Genomic DNA, 20,803 nt, shown 5'->3' on the forward strand with positions numbered 1-20,803 from the left:
TATAATGTTAATAACAAAACCTTTCATAAAGGACATGAAAAATGACTTGCTAGATATTTTGATGCTGATACTTGGGAATACTTCATTATCTTAACCTCTTTTCTGACTTACAAAGATATGGAAAATGTGCTCGTATTGATGGTTCATCCAAGGTTTATTTTCCATCTTCGTCTCTTTCAGAAATATTTTGTTATTCCGACTTCAGAAGGAGAAGAGGACATGTTTTCTAGTGTAAATCGCAACAAGTACATGGTGACGGATAAAGCAGTGTATATCAGTAAGTAAACGGTGATGCCTTTCCTTTCTGAAGTCACTCTAGTCAAATTTCTGGAGTACAATTTACAGCTATTAGGTTAGCTTAGTTTAGAGACACAACGTGGAAACAGGCTCTTTGGCCCACCAATCCCGCACTGACCGGCGATCCCTGCACATTAACACTATCCTACACATGCTAGGGACAATTTACACTTAGCCCAAGGCAATTAACCTACAAACCTGTACATCTTTGGAGTGTGGTAGGAAACCGAAGATCTTGGAGAAAACCCACGCAGGTCACGGGGACAACGTACAAACTCCGTACAGACAGCCCCCGTAGTCGGGATCGAACCCGGGTCTTCGGCGCTGTAAGGCAGCAACTACTGCTGCACCACCATGCCGCCCGTACATGTGGCAACTAGCTGTTGATAAATTGGTCATTTAGTGTTGGTGAATAAGAATACATTTCTATCTACTAGTGTTAATTTCTTTTTTACTCTGAAAGAATTTTCAAATATAATTGCCTACCAAATATATAGCAAACCTCTGACCCAAAACTCACATGTCCATGTTCTCTAGACATGCTGCCTGACCCACTCCAGTACGATGCCTATATATATTTGCCATTTCTCGTGATTTTTCTGTCAGGTTTTATCTTTGAAACTTAACTGAAATACTCCTAAAAAGTACACAGAAATGTTTTCTATGACTGAGATGTATTTCCCACTTTGACTATGCACTCTTTAAGCCAAAAAATAATTTAATCCTTCTCCAAAGTCTCTGTTCAAATGAGCTTAATTAGAAGCTCTAAAAATATAGTTAAATCTTCATAATAGAGAAAGTGCTGCACATTAAGAACAAGACCCTGTGAGAATGGTCTTAAATTTAGTCATTTTTTTTAAAGTCAGACAGATTTCCTGCAGGTTAACAATCCTCAGATTTGTGCACAATGTGGAATATTTGGTTGGAAGCAAAACTTGATAAACTGAGTCTGAATAACATTATTTGATAATATTAGTTTATTGTTGTCACGTTTAATGTGATACTGTGAAAAGCATTGTTCTGCTATCCAGGCAGATCATACCACAAATGAGCGCAATCATGATCTAAATGAGTATATTAGACAGTGTAAAAAATAAAATAAACAGAGTGCAGAATATGGTGCTACAGCTACAGAGGAAGTGCAGATAAAACAATGCAAAGGGCAGCAACGAGCTGGACTGGGAGATCAGGAATTCATCCACACGCGAGGTCCATTCAAGGGTCTGATTGTAGCACGAAAGAAGTGGTTCTTATGTCTGATGGCATGTGTTTTCAAGCTTTTGTATCTTCTGCCTGACAAGAGGAGAGAAGAGAGGGTGCGAGTGGTCCTTGATAATGTTGGCTGTCTTCACAAGGCAATATGAAGTGTAAATAATGGGATGCTTTTGTTCAGCTGTGCCAAGGATTTAATGTGTTCAGCAAGCTTTAAATGATACCCAGAGCCTGTGAAATGCGATGACACATTGTCAAGGTATTTAAGAGCTTTTTATGCTCGATTACTTAATGAGGAAATGCACCAGGAGACAGTCATAGTAAGGATATTACATTACCAGTATGGCCGTGATGGGATCCTGACAATTTGTATCATCTGCTAATGGACATTATGTGAGTTGACAACCTAGGATTAATAAGGGAAGTATCTAAATGCCTCCACTTAAGAGAGGTGAGGAAATAGCACAGAGAATATTGCAGAAAGGAGGGGCTGGGTGAATGTTGATAGTTGAAATTTTGTATAATCTTTCTGGATCAGAGTAAAACATTGAGGCACCGCTGCAGTGGGTCTTTGGATTCTGATACAATTGAGAAAAATTGTCCAGAAACATTTGTATGAGGCTGACAAATGCGTCCTCTTTCACCTCCATCAAACTGCAGAGGGTGAATTCTGAAGAACTCCCTCGATAGGCATGACTGGAACAGACTGGATTGTGATTCAAGAGCAGAAGATGTGTGGCCAACCATTTGTACATGGTTCAGTCTTAAGCTTTATTAAAAACAGTGAAGTAGCAAATTATTAGAGCTGCACCCAATCGTTCTCGATATTCCCATCTTCCTATGAGCTGCTCCAGTTCTCTTGCTTCATTCACTTGCTGCGATGGTGCCCGTCTGTGAACACCAGGCCAAGGAATCATATGTTCATAAGTTCATTAACTGGGGAATTCTACAGTACAGAAAGGTAGGAACGGGTACTGATTGTGGATGATCAGCCATAATCACATTGAATGGCGGTGCTGGCTCGAAGAGCCGAATGGCCTACTCCTGCACCTATTGTCTATTGAGGCCATGGCCCATCTAACTTGTGTGAGTAAAATGATTTACTTACTTTTGAACTGTTAGTAAATTTGGTTTAAGTCAATTTATGCATGAACTGAAAAGGGTGCAGAAATGGTTTACAGTAATGTTACTGGGTTTGAAAGGTTTGAGTGTAAGGTGAGTCTGGATAAGCTGGGATGTAGGAGGCCAGGGGGTAACCTTGTAGAAGTATCTGCAATCATTAAGGGCATGGGTAAGGGGAATAGATGTTTTCTGAGGTGGGGGGGACTCTAAAACTAAAAACCATCCAGAAAACTAGAAATACTGCATTTTCACAAGAGCTGACTGTTGGGTGGGAATCTTATTCATTTATATATTCAGATTTCCTTATGATATAGAAGGAGGCTGTTCAGCGCATCTTTGCCCTTTTCATCATGTGGCTGTCCCCTCCAGCTCCATTTGATGTATATGTAGTTTGCGTGTGACTTCACTAGATCACATCACTGAAGATGTGTCCCAGCACATCTAGAAGATGTATATTTTTCACACTGAAGTCGGGCTCAGCCAGTGGCACCTATGAATAGATTGGGTGACAACCAAGAATAGTTTGGTGACTACTGGAGAGACAGTTGACAGCACGGAAAGACGGCACGGAAAGACTGGGTTAGCACCCCAGTCTGTGTCTTTCGTGAGAAAGATACCGAATAAAGCTACGGAAAGGCCTAATGAACCACCATGGCCTAAAAATCCATCAGGTGAGAATGAAATGCTCGGAGAAGGAGAAAGAGGTGCAGCACACAGGCTTTGAACCCAGTGAGACGCAGGAGGAGCCTGGCCAGGGCTCACCCCACAGAGCCCAGTCCCTCCATGCACTAGAATCTCCCAACCCCTGCAGAGTAGTTATTAAGATGGCTGATCCGTGGGCGGCTGCTGCTGGGACGCAAGTCGGGGCCTCATCCACCCCGGCTGGGTCGCCTGGGCGAGGATGTCTGATGTTGTGAGACCCGAAACACCCGATGACCCCAGATCACATCACCGAGGAAGCCTCCCAGCGCATCTAGAAGATGTATATTTTTCACACTGTAGCAAGGCATCAGAGTAAATCTTCACCTATACTGCATGGACTGTAAATTGGTGGAGTCGGTTATTAAAATGGCTGATTATACTTCTATATTTCTGCATCAGATCAACACCGATTATGAAGATGAAAATTTGCCCCAAAGCATTTTTATCTGAACTAATTATCATGCTGGATATCAAATTCATGGGCTCATAAAATAGCGTTCTGTGATCCATCTTGTGTTCTGCTCAAATATTCAATGAAGTATTAGTAAAAGTGATGGACTGGAGCAAATCTGTCCCTCTGCCTGCTGCTGATACAATATTGATAAGATATCTGGATACCGTCCAACTCTAAACAGTTTTGCAATATAAGTGGTGCATCAATTGCTTGATTGCTTGGTACAGCCTGTCGAACCAAGTAATTATGCAACCAAACTTACTGGCATCTTACATCATCTTACTTCATCTGAGTGTAACAATTACTGTAACCTAGGGAACTCCTTTCAACTCATCATTAAATAATTCTTAATATTTTTATTTGATTATTTGAAGGACAGAGTAATCATTAGATAATCAGAGTGAACTAACAAAGACAAATTCTAAGAGTTAAAATATTTTCTAGTGAACCTATCACACCATGGGGATATGGGGAGAAGGCAGGAACGGGATACTGATTGGGGATGATCAGCCATGATCACATTGAATGGCGGTGCTGGCTCGAAGGGCCCAATGGCCTACTCCTGCACCTATTGTATCTTGTCTATTGACCATCATTCTTCACCCATTACACAAATTTGCTATTCACATTATAATAGGAACAGCATCCTGACATTCCCAATATGAATGGAGCAGAATAGTTTTATTCTGCCAATATACTGCTTGTAAGTCAATAAGTGCTCATCCCATGCAGTAGAGAGCATAGAACATGAAAGAGTACAGCACAAGAACAGGCTCTTCAGCCCACAATGTCTGTGCCAAATCATGCCAAGACCATCTGCCTGCACATATTCCACATCCCTAGATTCCCAGTATATCCATAATCTTATCCAAAAGTCTCTTAAATACCACTATCATATCTGCCTCAACCACCATCCCAGACAGCGCGTTCCAGGCACTCACCACCCTCTGTGTAAAAGAAAACTTGCCTCGTACATCTCCTTTAAACTTTGCCCCTCTTACCTTAAGGCTAAGCTTTTAGTATTTGATATTTCCATCCTTGGGGGGGGGGGGGGGGGGGGGGGGGGGGGAGGTTCTTACTGTCTATCCTATCTATGTCTCTCGTAATTTTATATGCTTCCATCATGTCTCCCTGCAACTTCCGATGTTCCAGAGAAAACAATCCAAGTCTATCCAACCTGTCCCAGTAGCTAAACCCCCCTAATCAAGGCATCATTCTGGTAAACCTCCTCAACACTCTTTCCAAAGTCTCCACATCTTTCCTGTAATGGGGCGATCAGAAATGCATGCAATACTCAAAATGTGGCCTATCCAAAGCCCAAAAAGATGCATCATGACTTCCCAAGTCTCATACCCAATGCCCCAACCTATGAAAGCAAGCATACCATATGCCTTCTTTACCCCTCTATCTTCTTATGTTACCACTTTCAGGGGGTTATAACTTTGACCCCAAGATCCCTCTGTACATCAGTGCTGTTAAAGGCTTCTATTATTGTATATTTTCCCTTTATATTTCACCTCCCACAGTACAACACCTTGCACTTGCTTGGATCAAAAGGCATCTGTCATTTCTCTGGCCATTTCTATAGCTGATCTGCACCCCGCTGTGCACTTTGACAGGCTTTGTTAGAGTCCACAACCCCAGCAATCTTGGTGTCATCTGCAAATTTATTAACCAACCCATCTACATTTACATCCAAGTCATTTATATCACATTCAATATCTGATAACTTGCAGGCATTGTAAAGATGTCTGAATTAATATCCATATATTGAGAGTTTTCCGATAATCTTGCAAATCTTTCACAACTCCATTCACGCTTCTCCTTTCACAACTATGAGATGATGTGTAGGCGAACTGAATACTTAAAACATTCAGAAGTATATAGTACAGGACATCTAAGCCAATGTTTTCATATTCCCATTACTTAACATTAGCATGGCATTAGCAAACTTAAAGTAAACGGTGCATGGTGTTCTAACACAGATGGTAACTGATTTACATAGATTGGTCTTTACCCTGTGGGTGCTTGCACTTATTGCATTCAGGTTTAGTGTGTCATGTAGCACATTGTTCTGGTTTGCAGCACTCAGTCATATATAGCACCCTGTTCTGGAATATCAGTGTTTTTGACATATTGGGGGCATGTTTCACACTTAGTGGTTTCCAAGCAGCAGTGGGGGGGGGGGGGGGGGGGGGGGGTGTGTGTGTGTGTGTCCGTCCATCCGTCTGTAATGAATTGACATCTAAGGTGTTTTTGTGGATAAAGTGTTCTGTGGGACGGCTGGCACAGCCATGGCTCTACAATACCAGGGCAATAGAAAGAACCTCAGCGCAAGGTGGCACTTGGTGTTTGTGTACCTGTAGAAAATGCATAGTTTCACATACAAGAGCCACTATAACGATGATAGACACATTGTCAATTTTCGCCCTTTTTCTGTAGATTTATACACTGACGTTCCACAGATTCACTCAATTCTTTGATCTTCAGATAATGGAAACTGCCATGCAAGGATCCTTGGACCAGCTGCAAATAAAGTGTCCTCGCTTTTACTCCTGCTGACCAGATGTGTATTGATCTGTGGACTGTCAATGAGTCTGAAAGCAGTGACTTTGTCCAGATATAGAAAGACTTTGACTTGAGGATCTCCACATTCTGGAATCATCACCCTCTCCCCCTTATTCCCATGTCCTTCCCAATGGACTTGACAAAGAGATCTATACAGTTAACAAGACCAAGGAGAGGGCATTTTGCCTAATTTTGGATTTGATTTGGTTTGGAAGCTTTGCTGAAGCAAAGCAAGAATGTCATTGTCCTATCAGGGACACATGACAATAAACTCACTTGAACTTGAACACTTGAACTTGAACTTGAAGCTTTTTGATTAGGACCGTGCTACAGAAGTTTTTGTAAATTACTCAAAACCATTTATAGATTTCCTCCCTAAAAGCCATTTTGGAGACCCTCATCATTATGCATGTGGAATTTTGTCAAAGGCATTCTCCTGGTCTAAGCTGACTATGTCGGTGTCCATCCACTCTCCTGTGTGCAGGTGGACCCTGAGCAGCGGTAGCCTGTGAAAGGTTTTCCTCACAGGTGCAGCGCATGTGTGGTCTGGATGAATCATCTGGCCAATCACCAGAGCCCAGTCCCTCCATGCACTAGAATCTCCCAACCCCATGCATGTGTGGTCTGGGTGAATCATCTGGCCAATCACCATCAGCCTTCACTCTACTGGTGATGATGATGCACAGTTCCTGCAGTGTACATTTAATATTGAGATTGGTCGACAATATCTAAATTCCTCCTCCCCCTTCAATTGTAGATGCAAGTGGATGATGGATTTTGAAAGTTGCCAACAGGATTAGGAGTCTTGTACGTTTTCAACGGTTCCATTAAAGACAGAAGTATTTATAAAAACAGCTGTCCTTCCAATGGTGTTGGGAGAGGGGCAGGTGCAAGACCTGACGATCTGTCTTCCAAGTCTCATTTACATAACATCAGTAATTTGCTGTAGAATCACCAAGCCTCCTTAAATAGCCTTGGTGATTCTCCAGTGATAGCCGTCTCACATAAATAATGTTGATAATCCTACACCGATGGACAGCCACGTTGGAATAATGGTGGTTCTCCACTGTTGGGCAATATTAACGGCCATCTCACTGAATGCAGAGAAGGCAGGCAGGAGGAGGAAAACTCCTGCTGTGTCCACCTGGACCAGGAGGAAGCTTTTGAAGAGAAATGAAAGGATCTGTACCAGAAGGCAAGATATTTTTGCAGCTTAGTGGGGGAGTTAAAATGTTTCCTCATCGGTAGCAGTGGATAGGTCACTTCATCCAATAACCATTGGGACTTGATAGTCATAACTAGGTCCTAAGTCCGTTGATTATCCACCCAATCATAAGTTTTAATTCTTTCACTGTTTTTGCCCCTCACTTTTATAAAATTAACCCTAATCATCCGAAGAAGGTATTGCCACTCTGAAATGGAGGACTACAGATGAGCAGAATATTTATCTGATCAGGAATGGGACTGCTGGTAACAGGGGTCTGAAGATGGTGAGTTTAGGTACTCTGGAACCAGACTGAGCTGCAGACAGTCAACAGGAGATAATGTGCGATGTAGACGTCTGGCTTTTCTCTGTTAACATTGTGCTAATTGATGGTTTAAGGTTGGCTGGGGAGATTTGATCATATAATCCAAACTGAGAATTTAAATTACAACATTGAGGTTAAAACAGAGGGGCATAGGATCTGTTTCATGTAAAGGGCCGGTCCCACCAGCATGCGCCTGCATTCACTTAGCGCGACCTAACGTGGTCGCTTGAGCCGTACGGCCTTGTGGGGCCCGTCCCACTTCGATCGCCGGAACCTTATGGAGTTGTGCGGGGCTAATCCCGACATCGCGCGGGGCTCCGAAAAACTAACACTGTCCAAAAATTCCGCGCGACAACGGCCTGTCGGCCCGCAGCCGCATTGAGGCCGTACGCAGCACCTCGACGGGCGTGCGCAACATCTCGATGCCGTACGCAGCGTCTTGACACGTAAGCCTAGCGCGTGGTGTTGCGCTATGACGTCACCGCCCGGCATGCCGTTGCGTGATGACGTAACCGCCCGACGCCGTGCGATGTCCAAATTCAGTCGGCCCGCCTCCTGCCCAGCTGATTGGTGAGTATGATGTCGGGACCAGCCCCGCACAACTCCAGACGGCTCCGCGGTTGGAAGTGGGACCGGCCCCGCGAGGCCGTACTCCTCAAGCCACCACGTTTGGTCGCGCTAGACGCATGCAATCGCATGCTGGTGGGACAGGCCCTTAAGGGTGGTGACTTCCTGGAATTCTCTGTCCCAGGGACCTTTAAAGCAAGATCATCAGAGCGATTTAATGATGAAGTAAATACATGTTTGAAAGGTCAGGGAATTGAGAGCTTTGGGGAACTGACACTGAAGAATAGATGAGGAGCAGATCAGCCATGATCATATTGAACGGCAGGACAGGTTTGGGCCGAGTGGCCTATTCCTGTTCCTATTTTGTTCTTGTGTTCAGTGAAGTGACATAGGAGTGCGGGATTGGTGGTGGAGTATGAGGCTAGAATTTGTTTCTCCGGGCCTTATCCTGAAACAATTGTACACAATATTTAGATTGGACCTGTCACAAGGACGTCCCATCTATCCTGGCCCAAAGCATCAATTATTGCTGCCCTCTTTCTCGAGCCAAGACACAGATCATTGCTGAGGTAGTTTCATGTATTCTGGCCCCTTCCCAGCACCTGGTGCTGCTGATACTAAACAGAATTGAATACATTAAATCATTGAATGCACAGTGCTGGGACCTCCCAGGCTACTGATTCCAACACCAATAGCAGGAATCACTGTCATGCCTTGTTTGTAATTTCCTGCCAGTTTATTTAAAAAATCTTTTATTTGTAATTTCATCCTGGCATTGTTCCGTTTTCTTGAAAATAAATCACAAACCACTTTTGCCATTTTTCAGAAGATTATGGTTATAATGTGCCCACGGTGGTTTAGTAGGTGACACAGCTGGTAGAGCCAGTGTTTGAGACTCGGGTTCAACCCTGATCTCAGGTGCTGTCAATTCTCCCTGTGATCACGTAGGTTTCCTGAAGGTCCTCTCATTTTCTCTCACATTCCAAAGATGTGTAGATTGGGAGGTTAACTGGCCGTTCTTTGTGTGTATGTGAGCAGTATAATCTGGGGGGAGATAAGAAAGTGGTGAAAATGAAAATAAATAGGATGAATATAGGATCATTGCAAATGTGTGCCCGATAGTCAGCACGTTCTCGGAGGGGCGGAAGGGCCTATTTCTGCACTGCATGTCTTTATGATTCTAGATCCTACTACTGCTGTAGGTACAGAAATAATAGTTTCATTTTACCAGATACAGTTTTGGGGAGAAAATAATTAGCATTTCGATTGTGCCTGCACTATCACACTGCTTTACAGCAGTAAGTATATCTGAAATATCTCTAATATGGAATACCACATGGTAGGTCCAACGTCCCGTTAACATCAATGACCAACAGAAGGGTCTGTGTCGAAAGCAGATGATTAAAGGTATTGTAGCTATTCAGAGATCCCACCAACCCCATTCAGGTGTGTTAGAACTTTTCCATGACTGTTTTGGTAATTTGCACCCTGCTGGGGTGAAAGCATCGGAGCTCCGGATGGCTACTGGCCTGACCCAGTCTGAGAAAGTAGGAATGTTGGTAGGTTAGTGGTGGGGAAGGATTGCTACTTGGGAGTTGGGGGAAAGAAACAGCGTTTAAAATGCTGGAAACAACAATGCCAGGATGGGAAGGTTGGTGCTGAGCAACTTGAGGAGGAAGAGGAGCAGGAAGTATATCTCAGACATGCTTGAAGAAGGCATGAGGGGAACTTAGAAGAAGATAGCAGATTAGGAGCTCTCAGTTAAAACCTAGGCATTGCACCCCGTATTCTGCTTGGATAATTTACAATCCAATGGTCTGGACATTGAATCTTCCTATTTTAATTAACTAATCCACAACAGCCTACTTCCAAGAACACCCCCTTTCTTCCCCCTCCCCCACCCCCCTGGCAGGTAAAGGTTAACGTACACAACCAGGAAAAGGAGGTGAATCCATCAATAACCAACACATGCGAGTAAATGAGATTTAGTGTAGGTGGGTACATTGAGCAGCAAGGATATGATGGCTGAAGTTCCTTTCTACCTGCTGAAGGACTGATTCTACAATCGGATTGTGCGTGATCTTGTTCAATGGTGGAGCAGACTCAAAAGGTTGTCTTGCACATCTGCTCAAACTTGTTATATTCTTACAGGTGGATGGCCTCCATTTTGCTGCAATAAAGATGTTTATGAGCTTTTTGCTGGAAGTGAAAGTGGAGTGAACAGGGGGAGTGGGTTTATGAAGAAAGTTTGCAGTGGAGAAATGAAACTGCAGTGGTCCCATTTTTCACTTCCAGCAGATCGTGGGACAGGACGTCATGATGCACCATGCAGTCTTTAAAACAGTATTGGCTACAGGCTTTTTATAAATACCTATTTAAATGGCATTAAATAATCCTGGAACTGTTTCTAAAGATAAGAATATTTTGGTACCCTGGACATCACTCCATATTTAAAGAATTCATCTGCAAATTCCTGTGAGGCAATGTTCAATTAAATCTGATAGGAGCCTGGAAGAGATTCTGATGCATTGTCTGAAACGCAGCCAAACTACCAATGGAATTTAATTAAGACTCTTACACAGTATTTGTAAAATCACAGAATTATTCTAGTGCTGAAACAGCCATTCAGCCCATCAGGATTGTACTCTTTATAACACAATCCTATCAACTTAATTCCCTATGTCATTCCTGTGTCATGGCTGGTATCCTGCAAATTTTCCCTCATGCTTTCCCTCATCATTTTGAATTTGTGAGCTCAGGTCCATGAACCAACCCTCTGTATTGGGAACAACTATTTTAAAGTAATCTCATTGAGCTACTGAGTTAGATTAAGAGGATAGGATTAGCCCGATGAATCTAGAGCTGCAGGGCACGTCAGCCATTTAAAACTGAGATGAGAATTATTTTGCTCAGAGGCTGCGAGCAATTGGAATTCCTTATCCCAAGGGGTTGAGATACTCTGTCACTAAATGCACTTGAAACTAAGAGCAATAGAGAGGGGATCAGGTTATGAGGTTAGAAAACCATGATATGTAACAGTAGAGCAGGCTGCAAGATCAGTGGACGTGTTATTTCTTATGTTCTGCAAGCACTGCGTCTGAGGGTGAGTGAGACTTTAAACGTAACAACGTTTAGAGTACAAATGTGATATGTGTGCAATGTGGGAGATTGTTGAGTGAGGTGCACCTTGGCACCTGCTGCCCTTCCTTTGAGCATGTCCCACTTCTGGTGTACACTTTCAATATTAGGTGCCTTCACACTAGTGATTGAACGATCCTTCCTTTATCCAGTGCAGATGCTTGACCTATGTGATCTTTAACTCACATTGGCCCCAGCAATAGACAATTCAAAGAACTAATCACAATGTTGACCTGAGAATGGTCGGGGAAAGGAAGGCTTGCATTTAAATCAATATCAAAAGTCATTCCAAACTATTTCTGAAGTGTAACAGCAATTGTTGATGACTTGTTAATCTATTTGTCTGAGGCTGGTTGAAGCATTAGTATTGGCCTGCTGCCAACCTCATAACCCGATTCCCAGTTCATTCCCCAGCTCTTCCAATATCTTCAAGGATATTTTACATCCACTCAGGAGGGCAAATGATTTCAGTTTAATATCTCATCTTACAAAACTCTGATAGCATAGCTCTCCTTCAGTACTGAAGTCTAGATTTGCGTAGAGTCTTACAGCATACATAGAAGAACACTCCCTTCAACCAAAACGTATGCCCACTGTTGTGCCATACGAGTCCTATATCCTCTTTTAGGTCCATGGGCTTTGATGCTTTGTGAGTTCAAGTGCTATCTAGATGCTTCTTCAATGCTGTAAGAGTATCTTCCTCTATCACTCTACCTGCACTCTGCAAGACAAAAGTTCACTCTCGGATCCCTTCTATTTATCCTACCTCTCATCTAACATATACTCGTTTGGCTTAGACTCACCCAGCATGGGAAATATATTCTTATTATCTCATTCTCTGGAAAGCGACCTGAATCCTCAAGCTTCTGACTCGGGGGCATGAATACCCTTCATTGAACCATGGCTAATGCCTAGGTATAATTTTTGATGAAAGTGCCGGAGGAGTGAGGTACAGGGAGTGGGTTAAAATATGCTTTCCTGGGGTACTTTAAGTTATCTGAGGGCCATTTTTTTTTAATGATCACGGCAGCTGAATGTTATAATCACAAAGGCATTGAGCCACAGCCTATTTCTTTCAGATCAAGATGTGTTTATAAGGCAGCACACTTAAACTATTTACATGCTGAATCTGTAAATTGTTGGCAACTACTAAATATTTCAGACTGTCCATGCCAATGTAATGCTGCAAAGTAGACAGATCATGTATAATAGGTTCACAATATGAACATACACATAGATACAAACACAAATATGCTTTAAGGTGCACTACAGTTTATGAAACTGTTTGAAGAAAATGATTTAAAAATATATATACTGTGTTTTATATTGAGGTATTACAGGGACTTCAGAAACTTACCCCAGGCTGTAGCTGTGTTGGACTGGTGCCAGGTTAAAACTGCTAATTGTATACTTTAATTTTTGAAAAGTTATGTTTCTTTAAACTGCTACAAAATTGTTCTGTCAAAGAGCAGTTTAAATGATAGATGAGTGTTGGCTGCCAACTTCATTACTCATTCCAATCAGCTGCAAACTCAGGCAAAGTTTGTTTTTATTTCCACCAAATCTCGACCATTTGAAGGATTAAACGTTTATTACATTAGAGGAGGAAAGGGTATGGAGTTTTCAACGTCATAATACAGGGTGATGAATAATATTTCAAATGTTCTTTGACATTTTAAATGAGATTCAGATGATTTCTTCAAAACATATGCTGTTCCATTTTTATCAAGGCTATTAAGATGCAGGAACATTCTAGAAATTAATTTCCTACCAAGTTTAATTGTCTGATCATATACTGTTTCATATCCCTCATAATATTCAAATTGCAATTTAGTTACCTTAAGGCATTTATCTGGATGTTGAGCTACTGTTTAAGATGGCACACCATTCTAGAGACCTAGGATCAATCCTGACGTCGGGTGCTGTCTGTGTGGCATGTCTACATTCTTCCTGTGACCATGACCATTGTAAATTGCTCTTAATATGGATGGGAGTGGTACAATTTGGGAGAGGGGAGTTGATGAGAATTATGGGGAAGATAGACACATGGGATTAATTCAATATTTAATATTCATTGGTATGAATGGTTGATTGATGATCGACTCGCACTCAATGGAATGATGGGTCTGTTTTTGTGTCGTATTTCTGACTTCAAATTTGGTGAATTCATTGCTGCAATATTTCATGGAACATGCTACAAATTACTGAGTAGAATTGGAATCCCCATTGTTTTTGTTAATTTAGCATGAAATTGGCAAATTCCTGCTCCTGTTACACTTCTGATCCAAAATTTCAAAGGTCCATACATCTCAATTATGCAAATTCCAAACACAAAGTTGCTTCACACACTGCTGAATATTTGAATGATAGAAGTGTCGTCGGATGGAATGTAATCCCAACAGGTGCAAGGGATGCATTTTGGAAGGACATATGCAGTAAATAGTAGGACAATAAGGGATGTTGATGAGCATAGGGACCTTAAAGTTCAAGTACATAGATTTCCTGAAAGTGGCAATACAGGTACATAGAGTGGTGAAGAAGGCATATGGAATTCTTGTGTTCATAGGTCAGGACATAGAGAACAAAAGGTATGTTGCAACCCTACGAACTACTGGTTAGGTCACTCTTGGAATATTGTGGGCAGTCCTGATCGCTACACTCCTCCAGGATGGATGGGGTTGGACTGGATAGAGTGCAAAGGAGATTCAGCAGGATGTTGCCTGGATTGGAGGACTTTTGTCAAGATGAGATTTTGGATGAGCTAGACTTCTTCTCCCTGGAGCAAAGGAGGCTGATGAGCGACACGATAGAGATATATAAAGTTAAACGAGACATAGTTAGGGTAGATAGAATTTGTTCCCTATGGTAGGGCTATCAAAAACCAGACAGAAGAGAAGAAAGAGTTTTAAAGGAGATTTGAGGGAACGTTTTTATAGAGAATGGTTGATATCTGCTAAAGAAAGTGGCGTAATTGGATGTTCCTGCATTGTAATAGCCTTGACAATTGCAACATTTAAGAGACATGGATGAAGTGGGCTCATTTCTGTATTGTACAACTCTATAACTATGAACTAATTCTCACAATCTTATTATGTAGAACTAATGATGCAAAAAATGTCTGATTACAATCTTTTTGAACAGAACAAAATTGAAGAAACTGCTTTATGTTTGCTTTCAACGTACATAATTCCCAATCTACCAAGCATGAAGAATTCCTGCTTGAAGCATGGAAAGATCATGAGTCAGAAACCTCGCTCTAGCCCTTACTGGAATACAAGGATCGGGTTGGGCACAGGCAATTGGTTATTACTTCTGAATTTGCCTGTGTCTCTACGGATATATTTTAAGTGGGAATCTTAGCACTGGAAATCTAATCTATATTACTAAAATTCTGTTCTTGACCGGCTTTGGCCATCTGTGCTGCGATTTCCGAGAGAACGCCGCCACCTACGGCCATCATTTTTGGCCACCTTGCTCAGAGCCCCCCTCCGCCGCATGTGTGCTGAGGATTTTTCCCGTCGATTATAAATGACAGAGATATTAATGTTTTTACAAAATTCCCCATTCTCTCTGCTGCCCCCGCTGGCCGCAGGGGGGGAGGGACTATAAAATCAGGAAGTAGTGTGCCTTACTCACTCTTCAAGATGGAGGAAGGCAGAGGGTCACGTTTCTCTGAGCTGTGAATAACACTGAACACACGTCTACTCAAATGTAAGTGCCCTTACAACTACAGAGGCTGTGCCACAAAGTCAGAAGACCTGAATGCGCCGCTGGCAGAAAAGCTAAATTGCTTCTTCTCCCGCTTTGAAACATCACAACAGCAGCACTCACCTGCTACAGCCCTGTTTCGACCCTCACCTAGCTCCTGTACTACTCCACTCACTGTAACGGAGCACGATGTCAGACGGGTGCTCCTGGCAGTGAACCCCAAGAAGGCTACCGGCCCAGATGGAGTACCTGGTAAGGTGCTCAAAGCGTGCGCCCACCAGCTCACTGCCATCTTCACCAGAATTTTCAACCTCTCCCTGGCCCAGGCAGTTATTCCGTCCTGCCTAAAATCAGCCACAATCGTCCCTGTGCCGAAGAAGTCTACCATCACCAGCCTTAATGACTACCGTCCTGTGGCCCTCACTCCGGTAATCACGAAGTGCTTCGAGAGGTTGGTCCTCCAGCACATCATGGACTATCTACCACCAGACCTCGACCCCCACCAATTCGCCTATCGCCAAAACCGATCCACAGCAGACGCCATCACCGTAGCTCTCCACTCTGTGCTGAGCCATCTGGAGCAGGGGCAGAGCTACGTCCGGATGCTCTTTGTGGATTTTAGTTCAGCCTTTAATACAATCATTCCGGACATTCTCATAGGTAAACTGGTCACTCTCGGCCTCCCCACTGTCACATGTGCCTGGATAAAGGATTTCCTCACCAACCGGCCCCAGACTGTGAGACTCGGCCCCCACCTCTCCTCCACTCGCAGGTTGAGTACCGGTTCCCCACAGGGCTGTGTGCTAAGCCCCCTCTTATACTGTCTCTACACCTACGACTGTAGTCCGGCCCACAACAACAACCGCATCGTCAAATTTGCTGACGACACTACTGTGGTCGGACTTATTTCGAAGGGAGACGAGGCAGCCTACAGAGAGGAAGTCCTGAAGTTGACAACCTGGTGCTCAGAAAACAATCTGGCTCTGAACACCAGGAAAACAAAAGAGCTCATTGTCGACTTCAGGAGGCACATCACCGACTTAGCCCCCCTACACATCAACGGCGAGTGTGTGGAGAGGGTCAACACCTTCCGGTTTCTCGGTGTCCATATCGCTGCTGACATCTCCTGGACGGACAACACGACAGTGGTCATCAAGAAGGCTCAGCAGCGGCTGCACTTCCTGAGGGTCCTCAGGAAGCAAAACCTGGACTCTAACCTGCTGCTGACCTTCTACCGCTCGTCCATCGAGAGCCTGCTGACATACTGCATTACAGCATGGTATGGCAGCTGCACCATGGCAGACAGGGAGAGGCTTCAGAGGGTAACCAGGACAGCGCAGAGGATCATTGGCTGCCCTCTCCTCTCCCTGATGGACATCTACACCTCCCGCTGCCTTAGCAGGGCAAAGAAGATCATCAAAGACAGCTCCCATCCTGCGTTTGGACTGTTCGACCTGCTGCCCTCTGGAAGGCGCTATAGGTGCATCAAATCCAGGACAAACAGACTCAGGAATAGTTGCTTTCCGAGAATTATATCTACCATAAATTCAAATTCACACATGCACTGACTACACCGCCCAACACGGACTTCCATCTGTATATATGTATATATGATATATGTATATATGTCCCCCCCCCCATCTCCCTTCTGTTTTTTGTTTTTTTTTCTGTTTCTTGTTTTTTGTGCTAAATTGTATGTATGCACTGAGTACGAGCAGCTTTCAGTTTCACTGTACATGTATAGTGACAATAAATGGCATATATATATATATTCGTTCCAAAGCTTGCAAAAATGTGTCTATTGGTTCTAAAGCTTGCAAAAAAGTGTCTATTGGTTCTAAAGCTTGCAAAAAAAGTCTATTGGTTCTAAAGCTTGCAAAAAGTGTCTATTGGTTCTAAAGCTTGCAAAAAATGTCAATTGGTTCTAAAGCTTGCAAAAAAAGTGTCTATTGGTTCTAAAGCTTGCAAAAAATGTCTATTGGTTCTAAAGCTTGCAAAAAAATGTCTATTGGTTCTAAAGCTTGCAAAAAACGTGTCTCTATTGGTTCTAAAGCTTGCAAAAAAAAAGTGTCTATTGGTTCTTAAGCTTGCAAAAAGTGACTATTGGTTCTAAAGCTTGCAAAAAATGTCTATTGGTTCTAAAGCTTGCAAAAAAATGTCTATTGGTTCTAAAGCTTGCAAAAAAAAATGACTATTGGTTCTAAAGCTTGCAAAAAAAATGACTATTGGTTCTAAAGCTTGCAAAAAAAATGTCTATTGGTTCTAAAATGGTTCATACTAGCGCTCCAGAAAGCTTGCAAAAAAAATGGGAGCTGGCTTGAAGTTGAAAGGCACTACTTACTGCAAATGGTGGCTTGGGTGTGGCTTGAAGTTGAAAGACACCACTTACTGCAAATGGTGGCATGAAGTTGAAAGGCACTACTTACTGCAAATGGTGGATTGGTTGCTTTGGCTTGAAGTTGAAAGGCACTACTTACTGCAAATGGTGGCTTGGGTGTGTGGCTTGAAGTTGAAAGGCACTACTTACTGCAAATGGGGGGCGTGGGTGCATTGGCTTGAAGTTGAAAGGCACTACTTACTGCAAATGGTGGCATGAAGTTGAAAGGCACTACTTACTGCAAATGGTGGCTTGGGTGCTTTGGCTTGCAGTTGAAAGGCAGTACTTACTGCAAATGGTGGCTTGGGTTCAATGGCTTGAAGTTGAAAGGCATTATTTACTGCAAATGGCGGCATGAAGTTGAAAGGCACTACTTACTCCAGATGGTGGCTTGGGTGCAATGGCTTGAAGTTAAAATGCATTATTTACTGCAAGTGGCGGCTTGGGTGCTTTGGCTTGAAGTTGAAAGGCAAGATGGACGAGGGAGAGGTCACGACTCGCTGTCTTTAGTGGCTTTGCACCCTACTTCAAATGGTATGAAACTGCACTTGAATTTGGTGGCCTTATACCCTACTTGAAATAGAATTTCAAGGATTAGCCGTGAGTCAACTACCAGCCCACCAGCCGTGAGTGAGTGAGTTGCCAGCACAACAGGCTTGATTGACTGAGACGCCAGCCCAAGAATCCATTTGGCGCACAATTTGGATACTAGCCCTCTGGAAACCAGTCCCTTCAGCCCACAACATCCAATATCCCCCCCAACCTTTCCATGTATTTATCCAAGTATCTTTTAAATATCACAATTGAACATGGTGGTGCAGTGGTAGAGTTGCTGCCTAACTGCGCCAGAGACCTGGGTTTCGATCCTGACTACGGGCAGTGTCTGTATGGAGTTTGTACATTCTCCCAGTGACCCATGTGGGTTTTCTCCGAGATTTTCAGTTTCCTCCCACACTCCAAAGACGTACAGGTGTGTAGATTAATTGGCTTGGTATAAATGTAAATTGTCCCTAGTGTGTGTGGGGATAGTATTAATAGTGTTAATAGTGCAGGGATTGCTGGTCATTACGGACTCGGTATGCTATAGGACCTGTTTCCACGCTGCATCTCTAAACTGAAGTAAACTACCCATCTCTATAACTTTCTGTGACAGCTCATTCCATATACGCAACTCCCTCTGTGTGAAAGAGTCTTTCAAGTCATGACCGTAACCCAATGCCAAGGTGGGACCCACATTGGTCAGCATAGTGAATTGTCAAGAGTGTTTTATTGTCATGATAGAACAATGATATTCTTACTTGCAGCAGCACAACAGAATATGTAAACAATTGTTTTCCTCCGAAGAATGGGCAGAACCAATGGGAATTGTGCTGTTGAAGATTCTTCCCTCCATCTTCGTCTTTCCCCTGTGGTGGTGAGTGAGCGAGACATGCAGTTTCTGAATGGCAGTGTCAAAAGCTGCTGTAAGATATCTGTGTGGATACCTCTCGAACATACCAAAATTGCCCGTTTGAATGAGGAGCTGCCTGAATTCTCAATCCAAATCTACAGCAAAATCGATGCATTTAATAGTGTGTTCGACATTCATTAAAACATAATGGAGCCTTGATTTGTTTTCTGATATTTGGACCAAAATGCTTCTTCAGCCAAGGGCTGGTAAAATTCATTCATCATAATGCAACATACATGCACCATTGGATTCACTGATAATTAGATTCCCATGAAACATGAGCTGCACTTTAACCTGTGCATTAGATACTAAACAATTTTAATCAGTTATGAGTTACTAAAAATTTATGATGTTAAGCCCAATTTCAAAGTTACTGATCAATGTGTTTATTATTCAACAAAATGTCTTCAGATACACAGAGGAAAAGCCATAAATTATCACGTATGATTCAGTTTCAGATATAAAACGCACTGTCACTTATGTCATTTGAACTGGTAAAATATATTATTTGGCTGTGAATCTTGACAGAGCTTGTGTGCAGCAGAGGGTTACATACGGTTGTGTGAGTGGCATGTGGATGTGGGAATTTAACATAATCCTAAAAAAAGACATAAAATATAACTCAACGGGTCAGGCAGCATCCCTGGAGAACATGGATAGGTATTGTTTCAACTGAAGATAGACACAAAAAGCTGGAGTAACTCAGCATGACAGGCAGCATCCCTGGAGAGAAGGAATGGGTGACGTTTTGGGTCGAGACCTTTCTTCAGGCCAGAACCGTTTCTTCGGGCTACCCTCTTCAGTTAATTCACACATTCCACGTAGGGTGGCTTTCACTGCTGCTAATTCCATTTTGATTTTGGTGCAACTGTATAAATATACCTCGCACTTCAGTGCAATGTTATTGTCAAAACCTGCATGAATTAAGGATGAAAGTTTGCAGCACCATTACACAATGAAGGTTGCAGTACTTCTGCACTAATTATTCAGGAAGCTGATGATTCAGACATAAAATTCAAATCCCAGTACAACTGGTGGAGAATTTTAATTGATAGTCCCAGAATTTTAAAAAAAGTACAGAATAAGTGTTTATGAGCCAGATTAATACAAAACCCAATCTGATGAGACCTAAAATAATTAGCAGGGTACATGTTGCTGGAGTAACTCAGTGGGTGAAGCAGCATCTGTGGTCAAGGGGATGGCTGACATTTTGCAGTTTATCTTTTGCTCTTTCATTCACTGGTGTTTAGAAGACTGAGTGGGAATTTTATAGACACAGGGAGGATGATCCTGATAACAGGGAGTCACAACCTCAAGATACAGGGCATGCCATTTAGAATCAAGATACAGTAAGCGTTAAATGTATTCACCCAGCTAAGAACGTTAGATTGGGAAGTGACCTGTTAAATAGGAATGTAGACAAAAATGCTGGAGAAACTCAGCGGGTGAAGCAGCATCTATGGAGCGAAGGAAATAGGCAACGTTTCGAGTCGAAACACTTCTTCAGAATTTTGACTTGGTGAATTAATTATGCATTGACAATACTGGATTGGAATCTGATTTATTAACCTAAAGCATCGCATTGATGAATGATAATAACTGAACAGTTGGGAAGGAAATAACTATAAACCTATATTGATTGTGGAATTAGTAAATACTGGGTTCTGTATTTGTAAATG

General features: G+C 42.7%; 1 protein-coding gene across 1 annotated transcript in view; it reads left to right on the plus strand.

The window, feature by feature from the left end:
- The window catches only part of LOC129699482 (inactive phospholipase D5-like), an 85,928-nt gene that overhangs the window by 57,691 nt on the left and 7,434 nt on the right, over positions 1–20,803 (plus strand). The window contains exon 9 of the mRNA XM_055639314.1: positions 181–277. Coding sequence (XP_055495289.1) covers positions 181–277 — 97 coding nt within the window. The remainder of the gene's footprint in view (positions 1–180; positions 278–20,803) is intronic.

The sequence above is a fragment of the Leucoraja erinacea genome, chromosome 8, assembly GCF_028641065.1.
Source record: "Leucoraja erinacea ecotype New England chromosome 8, Leri_hhj_1, whole genome shotgun sequence".
NCBI lineage: Eukaryota > Metazoa > Chordata > Chondrichthyes > Rajiformes > Rajidae > Leucoraja > Leucoraja erinaceus.